The sequence below is a fragment of the Alligator sinensis genome, unplaced genomic scaffold (genome assembly GCF_000455745.1).
Source record: "Alligator sinensis unplaced genomic scaffold, ASM45574v1 scaffold790_1, whole genome shotgun sequence".
Classification (NCBI taxonomy): Eukaryota; Metazoa; Chordata; order Crocodylia; family Alligatoridae; genus Alligator; species Alligator sinensis.
Window position 1 is genome coordinate 307,134 of NW_005842723.1, and position 13,937 is coordinate 321,070.

Here is a 13,937-nt window from a genome sequence, read left to right on the forward strand (position 1 = left end):
AGTTTTAAAGATTGTTTACTTACACTGAGATGGCAGTGGTGTAGGCTGGAAAACTTGATTGAGTTGCAGTTACAGACAGACAACACAGACGGTCTCGTGGAGGTTGCTAGGCTCCACGGTGCAGAGCTCCGGATGCTCTGGGTGAACGAGCCACCAAAATGGAAATCGTAGATATGTCTTATAAAAGTCGCGCTCGAAGACGGGAAGAGGTGGGTGGTGGATCAGGCCGCCACGCTCCTCTGGATCTCACACAGGGTTTCTATTACCCTGCCGTGTACCCAGAGTCCTCACGAAATGGATGTGGAGTCCTCTTCGGCTTGGGCGGAAACTGCTCAAGCCTCTTATACGGCTAAAAGGCCAATCGTTAGCCGCCACGTGTGAATAATTTAGCACTAGCCAATCACGGGGGATGAATTTGCATACCGGTTGCGGGAACTCTTTTGCACCGTGCATTCCTCTTGCAACTCGAGCAATGCACTCTGCAAAAGAAGCTGCAGAAAAGGCGGGAAACTTGTCCCTGCACCGGGGTTTCCTCTGCAACAGTAAACTCCCCCGTGCAATGCTCTGCAACTTGGCGGGGATAATTCTGGTGCCGAAGCACACACACAATCATGCCTTTTGGGTCATGACAATAATGAGAATATTTTGCGTGTTTTACTTTCTATGTGTTTAACTTGCATTAGGGGAAAGATTGGAGGACAAGCAATGAAGGTGAAAGATTTTACTAAATGAATTATTAAATACAATCCTTTGGTTATTTTAGGACACCTCTCATGATTGCTGCTTCTGGTGGAGAGCTTAGTTTAATAAAAATTCTGCTTGAGCATGGTGCAGATCTTTCCCATAAAGATGTAAGTGGATGTACAGCTGAGGATTATGCTCATCTTGGTGGATATTCTGGGTAAGGTTTTACGTCTTTTTAAAAAATGGGAAATTTGTCATTGTCAGAACTTCAAATTTGATTTTTCGTAGCAACTTCACGGTTCAGGATCTATTGAGATTTTTATTTAAAGCTGACTGAAATCTCTGTTTCCCATATTTTTTAATATAGTCTTCAAATTTGGTGTGCTAACTTATTAAAAAGAGAATTGAAGGTTTCATTGTGGTAATGTGTGCCATAGATCCATATTTATTTAAATAAACACCTGGGAAATTCCTGTACACAAAAGTCTTAGGAGGTTTGCTAAAATGTGTATGATACCAGTATACACCACAAAAAGCAAAGAAATAAGCAGTAAAATAATTCATTTCAACATATGAACCTCATTTCTATTTTTCTATAACTATAGAACCTGTGAAACTCATTGCCACAATTGATCACTGAGATCAAGAGTTAAGTAAGATTAAAAAAGTGGGGGCAGGTCATGAGGAGGCAGGTGGTGAGGGAGGTTGGGGGGCAGGCAGTGAGGGAGAATCAGTCACACTGCTGCCCCAGGAGGGCCCCAGGACCCCAGGTAACTGCTGGGGTCAGCACGGGTGCTGGCCTCAGCCTCCCTTACCCCACCGAGGACAGTTTGGCGTGCGCCGGAGCTCATGTGCAGAAGCATGCCCTGACACACAAAGCAGCAGCACAAATGCGTGCTGCTGCTTTTTGTGCCCCTGGAAATGCACGCCTCTGCACATGGGAACATCCCCACAGTTTTCTACTTCTGCTAGCAAAAATTGTAGTCTGTCTGAAGCAGTTAAAGTTATTAGTGCTTAAACTTCCCTGTTAGTGTTTCAAAACTTCAAGCACACATGATTTGAAATGCTGAATTGGCCCTTCTGGAATCCAGTTCACTTGTAGAAGCAGGGAAGAAAAAGTTCTTGTAGTTCTCCTGTTAAATATAGGCATGCTAGATGAGAAAGTGGAGTGTCAAAATTTCTTCAAGGGTGATGTTCCTTTCTTAATAACTGAGGAACCCAACACTGTAGAAAACTTTATGCTAATATTTCATTTTACACTCCACCCTGATTTTTAACTTCAGGTTGGTAGAGGCTTCCTACTTAAGAAAATGCCATCTTTGTTAAAAGATAACTTAGTTAAATGTGCATGACCACTCTCTGTGGTATATGTAATATCCTGATTACAAACCTTTTTTTAGTAAATCTGTAATATTAAATGTTAGAAGGCCTAGGTCCTTTAAATATGAAAGTCCTTCTGTATTCTATTTTACCTGTTATCTCACATATCAACAAAACACTATCACACTAAGGTCAAGATCTCACAGTTTGATCTACACATATGATAAATTCCCTTGACTTATTAGGGTGTGTCTGCAGACCAGATTGCAGGTATATATGTACATTATTAAGGTATATATATTTAAAAATAACAGCTGTTGACATTTAGAATTCCAACTATAGTCTCTAATAAAATGTTATACTTTTTCCTTTTATAATAATTAATATTATTGTCACAATAAAAGTATATATTGAAATGCCATTATTCTTACCTAATGCATTTTCTTTCCTTTTTCATGTAGTCTTAGTAAGCAACTTTCTGAATATGCCAGATGGAAAACTGTGGAAAAACCTTCTCCAGGCAATACAAAAGGCATGTCAGTGTTTAGCAGTCCAGACAGATTTGGAGATCTTGGAGATGCTCTGGGTGCCCCTGCCACAGATAAAGAAGGTAGGATTGGTTGAGCGGATGAGAAAAATGGCTGTTATCTCTTCTCTTTTTTAGAATGTATTATTAAAACGTGTCCCATTTATAAAACTATAATAACTGCAGAACGAACAAATTTGCTAACTTGGAAGATTTGTGTCTCGGCTATCACTAGTTGATAGTTGACTATCAGGCTCTTGAGTTCGTTTTCTTTTTCTCATTTTCTTGCTCCATGTGATATGCCCTGTCAAAGGAGTTCAGCCTTTCACTGTTTAGATTTACTTAGAATACTTACAAAACAATCCAATTATTTATATGTGGGGCCTGAAATTTCTGTTTTTTTCAGGTAAATAATTTTTCTTGCTAGCTGCCCCCTTCTGATGTGTTGATTTAGCTTACCAAGAACTACAGGTTGATCTGTGCATTAAGTTGGAGATTTTTTTCTTTCTGTAGTAAAGGGAGGAGCAAGAAATTCAATGGAAGACTAGCAAGCTCTGTAATATGGCTTCTACCGAATGTGTGTGTATATTTGTATATATTATACAACAAATTAATTGTTCCTATCTTTTATTTAAATAGCAGGAATCGATTCACTTTTATTTCTCACTGTTAGTCAAAATAGTCTGTTTGTAGAATGGTTATGCTGCTGTGAAGATGTTTGATGTTCCAAACTATTTCTTTGAAGTGTAAATATCTTCATAAGGAACAAAAATCTGGTTTTCATATATACATTGTGTCCTTGGAAGAAATAAGGTACATTATGGAACAAAGCCCTGTTGGGTTGTTGACTCTTACATAAACGTATGTTTCCGACATGGTGATGTCAATTGATTGACATCATCTTAACACAGATGATACACAAATAACGAATGACATAATGAAGAAAAGATGTTAAATAAATACTGTATTTACTTGAATACAATATGAGGGTTTTTTTCCCATAATCAGCACGGGGGAAAAAAGATCCTTGTCTTAGAATTGCATACAGGGAAACCTCATTAAATACATTGTGTATCATTAAACTGCTACCAAAAGCAGCATGTTCTCATTAGTGGAAACCAACTATGAAGCTGATTAAGTGCAGCCAACACTGAGTATGACTATACAATACATGGCCCACATGAAGCAAACATACTGATGGAAACTTTTTTTTAAGGAAATTTTTCCTGTCCCAAGTCAAATCAACCAAATCAATTCTAAATTTGTGAGAGTCATTCAAGAACCATATATGGCCCTGCTACCAGAAAGCATCCTTCACCCCCACCTGGGGCCTCAGATGCTTCCAAATCCTTTGGTAAGCATCCTGCAGGCAGGCTCAAGCCTGGGGGCTTAAGGTTCGGGTGCCCCTGCGTTTTGCTTAACCCTGCCACATTCGTGGTTTTCCTCACCTTGGTGGTTATGGTATTTCCCCTGCCAGATAACTTACCACAAGAACAGGTTAGTGCAGCCCATCTGAATAAGATATATGGTAGTAGCCACTGCACTCAGTGCCCCTCAGCACTGACTTTTTTCAAGTCATGGTAAGCCACTACATAGCATATATTTTGGCATCCTCTTCACTCTCACAGCTGAGGTATGCCTTTCCTTCCCATTTCCAGTTATTCCTGTTTCTTCACCAGCCTTAAGTGTCTGGCAAATATCACCAAGCAGGACCCCAAACAGTTCACCTAGAATCCTTTTGTTGCCCCTTTTCTCAGCCTGTTACATATGATTGGTCTAGTTCCACCCTCTATCAGGTGAAGCCAGACCAGGTTCCCTTAAACCTGATCCGCATATAAAATTTTGGAGACTCCCAGGACATATAGGGGCTAATTAGTAGTACATGGATTCTTTGTGGGGGTGTCTGGAGTATACACACATACTAAGCAGTGCTGTGCTGTGGGGTTACCATGACTTTAAACTCCGGTGGGGGCCAGCCCAGTGAACTATGTCATAAATCATGAGTCTTTTGGCTTTGGACTAATATCATGCATAGCTTATGCTGTGTAAGAAGGGGCAAGGGAGGATTTGAAGAACTCGAGACCCATAACACTCCTGAACTTCAACTATAAACTAGTAGCCAGAATCCTCGCCAAGTGTTTTTAAGTCTGTTATAGGTACTGTGATCCACAAAGACCAGTTGTGCATGGTGCTGGAGCAACAGATTCATGGAGCCCTGCTGTAACGGTGGGGCGCACTGTGATGTCAGTAGGACAGAAGGCTGAATACCGTTGTGCTGAATCCCGACTTAAAGCCTACTACCAAGTGTCTCAGTGGTTCCTGTTCGAAGAAGATAGGGTCCCCCCAACCTTCATTACCTGGATAAAGATGCTGTACACCAATGTGAGCACCAGGGCACTGGTAAATGGGTTTCTGACCGCCCCGATCACAGTGGAGTTGGGTGTCTGGCAGGGCTGCCCACTCTCCCTGATCCTTTTCATCTGCATAATGGAACTGCTAGTGTAGTGACTCAGATGAGATTGCTACACTCAGATGAGTGGAGTGAAGATCCCCAGGAGAACCAAGGCAGAGACAAGGGTCCTAGCATCCATGTATGACCTCAGCACCCTGTGCAGTGACAAATGGTCAGTGGAAATACTGTTACAACACACACAGGTATACAGAGTGGTGGCTGGGGCCAAGCTCAATGGGAGCAAGAGTACCTGCCTGGTACTAGGTAAACTCAGAGACCTATCAGCTCTGGGGGATCTTATCCCCCATGATGGGATGAAGATCCTCAGGATGGAGTTTGACCCAGAGCTGAACAGACAGAGCCTTGGGAAAAGACCCAAGGCCAAAGTCAAGCAGAGACTGGAACTGTGGAACATGTGCTGCCTGTCAGTGGGGGCGGAGGGGAGTGGCATGTGGTGGTGTTGCTACCAGTGTTTCTGTATACCGTACTGGTCTCCCCCTCCCCTCCAGGAGAAAATCATCCGTAGAATCCAAAGAGCTGTGTGAATATTCTGGGGCTCCAGATGGAAAGAGGTTGTGAGAACTACACCATACAAGACTAAATGGGCTGGGGGCTGAAGAGTGCTGAACATCTTGCTGTTTCTTTGGGCCAAATACACAAGCCAGATCTGCAAACTGGCAACCAGGGCAGAATCCAAAATGGCATGCTCCATAAGATACTTTGCAGGGCATCTACTGTGATTTTGGCAGGTATAATGCTGCCCAACTCACCCTGTAGACCTTGGAGCCGACACGATTCTACAAGGTCTTGGAACATTTCTGGAACAAATGCGAACTGCACAATAAGGACCCAGTGGCCCCGATGAACCACCATAAGATGCAGGAGATGGTAAGGGCAAGGGACAGACTGTCACCCATAGACGTACTACCCAGAGATAGCTGACAGGCAATGTGAGAGCAGCTTTTCCACAAAGACCTTCAGAAGCAGCACAGAGACTTGAACTGCCTATTGGGCACTCTCCATGTGGGCACTGAGATACAGGGGCAGAAAAGCTCACCAAACTGTCCCATGCAAACCTGCCAGTGGAAGGAGGAAGCAATCGACCACCTCCTCTGGAACTGCCTGTATGCCAGGAAGGTGGAGGACAGTAATCGTACAGGGGTGAAGACCCTCCCCAGAAAGGAAGAGTTGTTCAGATACCTGACAAAATAGCAAGGGACCCTGACAGCCTGCTTGAACCAGTTCATCTCCTGCTTCAGGAGCACCCTGTGGAAGAATAGGAACCTGGTCAGATATAGGCACATGGACCTCCAAGTCAAGGACTACATCAAAATGGGAGTGATTGAGCTACAGGTGTACTACAAGAAGATGAAAGAAAACAATGGGTAGAAGACAGTGAAGGACTTATGGAAGAGAAGAGATTGCCACAGACCATTCAGAAGTGGGACCATCAGAGAGAGTGATGACGACAGTGATGACAATAGCAATGATGGTGATGACTATGACAACGAGAAGTGAGAAGACTGGGGAAACAGGTGGAGCATTTGGAAGGGGGGAGCAAGGTGAAGGAAGAGGGTGCTGAGGTGGTTTTCTACATGATTGTGATGGGTAAAGAAGATATTGATGGGTATGTGGGTGTGCAGTTGCAACTATTGTAACAGGGATGATGATGGTTTAATTGTAGGTGTGTGTCATGGACTGTTAAGTGAACCAAATCAGCCATGAGATAGAACTGTAATGGTACAGGAAGATATAGATATATATAGGTATAGGGAGATATATAAATAAATATTATTGGGAAAAAAATAGCTTGTACTACATGCATAGTTTTTGGCTAATACGTTGGCCTCTTGGCCTTTTGGCTAAGATCAAGCGAGACTGGGGGTATCTGAACCCCAGGCCCTCCAGCCCTGGGGCTTGCATGTAGGATGCCTGTCTGGATTTGGGGAATTTCCAAAGCCCCAGACTGCTGGGTGTGGGAGGGGGAGGATACTTGCCCAATGGTAGAGCTACGCAGACTTGACGATTGAGTTCTGCTCAGTTGATTTTTGGAACTTGCCTATTGGGCTTTGCCCAGTTGAATTTGGAACTGATTTGAAACTGATTTGGCCTTGGAAAAAAAATTCAAAAACATACTTTGTACTATGTATAAGTAGGTATGAAAGTGCTGCTTTAATGTGTGTTTATGGAGTACTTCTGATAAAGCTTGCCGCAGTTTCTAAAAAGATAAAAAGCATAAATTCTGAATGACCTACGTCTACGGGTACTTGTAGTAATTTGCCTATATGGCAAATTATGTTCATTTCAGGGTCAGTTTTTTCAAATTAGCTCCTCACTTCCACGTGCCAGGGAGAGCAGGGCCTGACAGTAAGGAGCGGGGGGAAGGGACTGCAGGGAGAAGAAGATGGGGTGGGGCAAAGGGGAAGGGGGCTATGTGATGCACCCTCTCTTCCCCCCCCTCCCCCCTATTTATTTTCCTTGATGTAGCAGCAGGAGAGGGACAAATTCAAGGCCAGCTGCAAAAATATATTCTGTACCTGGAAAATAATAGCAAATTTATAAATTTGTTATAATGTCAACTCAGTGTCTCAGACATCTATTGAGATGTTGTCTTGTATTCAAGTAAATACAGTAAATATGTAAAAGAATCCTCTGCTGCAGGGTTGTCCAGCTGTTGGCAGCCAGGGACCAGGCAGAACAACTGGGCTGTCCTCTGCCGCGCAGGCAGCTTAGTGCACCCCCCTCCCTGTGCATACAGTGCGAGCAGCCTGGCTTCTCCTTTCCTGGCCTTGCACGCCATGCGGGGAGTCCAGCCCCCTCTTCCCCGACTGTGTGCGCCTCATGGACAGCCCATCCCTCCTGCAACACAGCCCCCTAGTACATTCTCTAAACTCCCCTCCATTCTTAGGCATCTGCCCACCTGCAGTACAGGTAGCCTAGCTCCTGCCTTCCTTGCGTGTAGTGAAAGCATCCCAGCCTACATCCAAACTGCACACAGCTTAGGCAGCCCACACATCTCTTGCTGCACTGCACCACCCCTAGGAGCAGGAACAAAAAGTACATAGAAGCTGGAGGAGGCCAGGGGACCCTGAAGAACCCAGCTTCCATGGCAGGGAATGGGAGAGGCGTACTAGCCTTGCCAGGAGACTGTAGGCCATGTGCTAATCTTTCAGAACTGCCCAGTTGACAGCTCTGCTGTACAGACTTAATAAAATCCAGTCTACCAGCGCAATCTGATGAAACACTAAAAATATATGATACAAACAAAATACAGGCCCCATTATGAAGTTCCCTTTATAAAGTATGAGCAGTATAAACTCATATTTGTTATATTTTAAAAGCAGATGTTACATTGCATATGATACTATATAATATCACAAATTTTTATAGTGCAGTAAGTGGTCTTGAACAGATGGTCTTGAAGTGCAGCTAATTACAGTTTTTTAAAACGCATGAAAACCTTGTGGGACCCCAAGCTGCATTGTAAACTGCCCACAGAGTGCCAACCCTTTCACGTTTAAAACATTCTGCTCAAAACTGTTACATAGTTCCTTGTTGACTGATATCGCCAAAGGAACACGTCACTATGAGACTGTTCATCAGCACTTGATTCTAGCACATCAGCAGTTGATTCTAGCACTTTTGGATCCTAGTGGTTCCTTATTTGTTCCATACTTTGCCTCCTCTTGTTCCTGGCCTAGCTGTCCAGGTGGTATTTCAGCAGCTGTTTTTTTAGTGCCTGCTTTGTTGTCCTTTTTTTTCGTTGTTGTCATTTTAGCCATAACCATGCAGTATGTGGGATCATTTCTGTCACCAACACTGCAGACAAGTAGGAAGAAACTGATTCAAAGACCAGCGCAGTCAAAGAAAAATTAGACCTTAGAGGCTGTAACAAACCAGCAGAGAGAGACTAGAGAAACTGGACCTTTTCAGCCTCCGCAAGAGAAGGCTGAGAGGCAACCTTGTGGCTGCCTATAAGTTCATCACGGGGGCACAGAAGGGAATTGGTGAGTATTTATTCACCAAGGTGCCCCCAGGGGTTACAAGAAATAATGGCCACAAGCTAGCAGAGAGCAGATTTAGACTGGACATTAGGAAGAACTTCTTCACAGTTAGAGTGGCCAAGGTCTGGAACGGGCTCCCAAAGGAGCTGGTGCTCTCCCCTACCTTTCCTGCATATGCAGGGGGTCGGACTCGATGATCTATTGAGGTCCCTTCCAACCCTAACATCTATGAATCTATATCTGAAAAATAACACGGGGATCAAGTTTGACTCTTAACAACCTGAATCACTCCAAATAAATGGGCAAATGAGACAGTTTAGGCCTGCTTTGTATCTCAGGCACCAGTCTCAATTGTAAAATGGGAAAAATAATGCATCTTGAAACTCATTTGAAAATTAGCATCATAGATTCAAATTGATGCAAAGTTTTGTAAAATGTTTTCCCCATTTGCCCACAAAACTGCTAATTTTTTGTCAGGTATTTTATAGATGGTGACAAGTCGTTACTATCACTCAGAGCCTAGAAATGTGTGTCTATGTGCTTAGGATCCTGATTTCTTACTTTCTCCTTAACTATTCTGTCACTTTAAAAATAGGATCTTAAAAGGCCTCTGTCAAGTCCAGATTGTCCAGATTTTTTTTTCTGTTAGAGAATATCCAGATTCTAAATTCGCCATGCAATGAAAGAAAAATATTTGAAACATCACAGTTCTAGTGTTTGGTAAAGACAGTGTTCAACTTAGCTTACTACATCCATGACCGCAGATAAAATAACTAGTGGATTGAATAATATTGGTCGAATTGCCCTCCCATGAGAGAACCTACAACACAGACATGGGGAAGAAAAATTAGTGAGGGAACCTTGTAGCATTTCTGTTCGAATTCTTTGAGGTCTGCCAGGCTCTTTCTATTTCCCTTTCAGGACCTAAAAGAAGTTTGAACCAGTAGCATGAGAATGTAGCTAAGCACCTGGGGCAGCTGCTGCACACAGGGGCAGGGGTAACCTCCAATTGCCATTGCTGCTGTAATCATGCAGCTGTGGCAAAAACCTGTTTTTTTTTCACACAGCCCTCCCCACCATTGGTAGTTGGGGCAGTTGCCCGTTACCCCAGATTAGTTACACCAGCAGACGTTCAGACTCATTTATGTAGAAGTATTAAGATTATGCATTGGCTCTGGGGAAGCTGTGTCTTCTGCTGGCTCTAGAAGCAGCTTTTCTACCTCATAGCATACTCTCAGAAAATCAACATTCAGCTCCGGTCTGAACTGTTTTTCTTGGGCATTTCCTCCGGAGTTGGTGGAGGTCAGCCTGTATCCTATTTTTCCCCATGTTCCAGGAAAAATCCTCTTCTAATGTGTTGCTCTGGGGTAGAAAGGATGCATTCGCTATTTCAGTGGGATTTATGAAGGACCACAAATGAGCATAAAATGCAGGTCCCATTATCACTGAAAGCATAAATGACAAGACAGCAATTTAAAGTGAGCTGATTTAATACCATGGCTTTATTAATGAGTACTAGAAACATACTTAAACAACCAGTGTCTGTGAGTAGATGGTTTCACTTCCTAATTGAAGGATGTGCCCTGAATTTAAGCGTGGTATGTTGAAGGCAGGCTTTTCCATTATACCAGCAGCATGAAGCTTCAACCACAGAAACAGTAGTTTTAGTGCACAATACTTTTCAAAAGTTTTTAGTTCTGTAATCAGGCAAATACTAAACTACTATATAGACACTGTTTTTTCTAGTTCATGTATGGAGTAAAATTTATACCTATACTCCATGGATTGGGTTTTGCTAAAAAAAAAAAACCCCTAAATAAATAGTTTGCAATATTTTAGGATTGTACAAGTTCAGGGAGGCATTTGTAAAATACAGATCTTGTAAAGAAGTGCTTTTAAAAAAATTGAAATGAAGATATTTCAATTTATAGAGAGCATATTGAAAATTAACTATTCAGCTACGTTCTTTAATAGTCTGCATAAGTTGCATTGCTTTTTTAATTCAATACTCTCATAATTGTTAAATACCTTATAGCTAGCAGGTATGTTTCTTCCACTGTTTTATATTTGTATATACATTTATTTCCTACTTTCCAAATTTATTTTCTGATTTCATTGTTTCATCTGTCCTTTCCATGCCTTTTCCTAAATATAGAAATGCAGCAATCTCCCAACCAGACATCAAGAACAAGAGATTCAGGGAAAGGTATTCTATATAATAAGCTTTCCAGTGTGAAACATGTCATGCCAAATATCAAAACTTGTATACACATCTGTATTTAGTATTTGTTCAAATCCAAGTTCCTATGTTAATAGCTGTTATTGTGCTGGAGACGATATCTTTTATAAGACCAACTAGACAGTTGCAAACATTTTTTCCTTTATTTACAAGCTTTATGTTAATAGTTTACTCTTATTTATTAAATTGTTTTTAGTTTGGGTTTTTGTTGTTATAATTTTGTGTGACTCGTATAGTACTGCAAAACTTTGTTATTGTTTTTCATTTAAGTCTACAAATTTGATAAAGATGGGTTTGAACGAAAATCCATGTCTGAAGAACAATCAACAGGTTACCTTATCTGAATTCTGATGGAAAAAAATAAAAATAAATTGATGTTTTGAGAACATCCTCTTCTGAAGAAATAACATATTTCACTGAAACTACTTACTTTTGAAAATTTTAGCCATCAAAAATGATATTGTTAGTACTTTCACTTATTCCCAAAATTGAAGTTACAACTGGCAAGAATGATGCTGTAGATGTAAACAATAAACTAAAGTATAAATTTCTGTTCAGATAATGAAAAATAATCAGCCAGACTCCAAAATAAGCTTCCCAGGATTAAAACAGGAGTGCTGGAAATGGTCTGCAGCTAAGTAGTTGACATACTGTAATTATCATATCAGTGTTGAGTTTTCTGGCTCTGTTATGTTTATCAGTCTTTTACTTAACATGAGTTTTTGATGCTTGATTTCCATGGTTTTGGATACTTTATCAAGGAAGATAGAATGCTACATGGAAAGTCAGAAAAGGCAAAATTATATTGGCTTACTTAGCTATAAAATCTCAAAAATAGCAAGTAATAGTGCTTGAGTATTGTCCAATGCACAGAAGAGTGTTTACAGTTCCTTCCTAAAGATTACAGTTTCTTAGTTCTTCTTAAATATCTCCACAATTGTGATGATCCCACAATTTAAAAAAATGGTTGCTTATTACAGTATCTTAAATGCCGGTACAGGTTATTCCCTTTCCACTTGTGAGGGTTTGCCAGAGTGCAGGATGTTTCACTTGCATCCCATTCATTCTGAATGGGCTAAGTGGGTGATAGAACTGTCTCATTCAATTTTGTGCACCATTTATAGATTCTCTTTTAAGTTTAATTTTAGATTCTAAACTTGCTTTATGTTCTGTGTTATGTCTCAGTGTTATGTTTCACAATAACACTGAGAGTGCAGGGATCAAGTGTAGGATGTGGTTTAATATACTATCAGTGTGCAGCACCTACTCCAGATATTAAACCCTAAAAGTTTCTGTATATGAATTAGCTCTCTTCTCAATTTTTTAAAAGTCTTAGAAGTTATCTTCTACAGAATCATGCAACCAAATTTGCATTTGCTTGATATTATTTTGGACTGCAGTGCAAAAGAAGCTACAGAACAGGAAACGTCATTTGTTGCTTTCTGTGACAGCATTTTTCATCTGACAGACCAGTTATTTAGAGCATATATTTCATTCATGCTACTCTGGATTAAGATGTCTATATAAAATTCATCTTGGAATTACTGTAATGTTTGCACATGCTAAATATTTTTATAAATTGCTGGCAACTTCAAAGTCCTATGCTTTCAATGCTAAAATTTATTTTTTAATCAATATTTGAACAGTTATAGATGACCTTTCCCAAGGAGACTCAGTAAGGTAAGATTTAAAAGATATCTGACATGTTTTAGCAAAACTTAAAGAGTGAGAATGAGTCTTATTCTTACTTTTATGTTTCTTATTTAAGAAGTTCTGAAAAAGGTGAAGGTGATGACAGCTGGCTTTCTTCAGAAGAAGAAGAATTAGATTTTACCCCCAAGGTACAGTGCTTTTCTGAAAAAAATTGTTTTTCTTCATATAAGACACAGCTTCTGTACACTTTTTTAAATATGGAAGATTTCAGCTAAGTTTATTTCCCTATGGTTGAAAGACTGTACTTCTAATAAGGCATAACACATGTTTTACAAATATAATTTGCCTGATCTTTACCATTTCTATTCCTACCATGAGCCCATCTATAAAAAAAATTTTCATTGTGGGGTAGTTAGACGAAGTGTGAAGTTACCTATTGACTGAGGAAGATTAGGTTGTTCCTGTTTTCAGTTGTATTGCAGCTGTTCTGGAGTTCTGCAACAGGATTAATGTAAATATATTTAGATCTGTTTGGAGGGACATGGCAAAGGTATCTTCTCTTTAGAAACGGCAGGATTTCCTTATTAATTGCCATTGCTAATGTATCTAGAGTCAAAAGGTGCAAGTTGTCAAACAGTTCAGGTGACTTTCTTGGATGCCTTCCACAGACACTTCTCAGGTATCTACCATTTTCTTTAGAAGATTTTGAAAGGCTTTAAGAGTCATTAATAGTGTATATATGATGGAGAATGATGTCATTGCAGTAGGAGCAGCAGAATCTACATACTGTTTTTTAGATCATGACCATCTTAGATGGGATCTAATTCATCATGCTGAGGTATTTGCATCATTCTGGGAGGCCTAGCTGGAGGAAGCAATTTATTTTTGGATGAAGGAAATCTAGATTACAAGGATATGTCTAGCACAGAGACATATACCATGATGACCTGCTTGAATAAGTCTCCATGCCATGAGAGGTATGGGTATGTGAGATTAGGATGCAGGAATACAGTCAGTTTGGGTCCTCTTCAATTCATGTCTCTTGATGCGTGGAAGAGC

General features: G+C 40.8%; 1 protein-coding gene across 8 annotated transcripts in view; it reads left to right on the forward strand.

The window, feature by feature from the left end:
- The window catches only part of ANKRD26 (ankyrin repeat domain 26), a 126,220-nt gene that overhangs the window by 13,731 nt on the left and 98,552 nt on the right, over positions 1–13,937 (forward strand). For 7 of the 8 annotated variants that reach the window (XR_003096377.1, XR_003096378.1, XM_025216290.1 and 4 more), the window contains 5 exons: positions 764–901; positions 2,466–2,614; positions 11,142–11,192; positions 12,872–12,905; positions 12,994–13,066. Coding sequence is in view for 6 of the 8 variants with exons in the window: in XM_025216290.1 (XP_025072075.1) it covers positions 764–901; positions 2,466–2,614; positions 11,142–11,192; positions 12,872–12,905; positions 12,994–13,066 (445 nt within the window). In the remaining 2 variants the exon portion in view is untranslated. The remainder of the gene's footprint in view (positions 1–763; positions 902–2,465; positions 2,615–11,141; positions 11,193–12,871; positions 12,906–12,993; positions 13,067–13,937) is intronic. The other variant, XM_025216291.1, reaches the window with a different exon arrangement.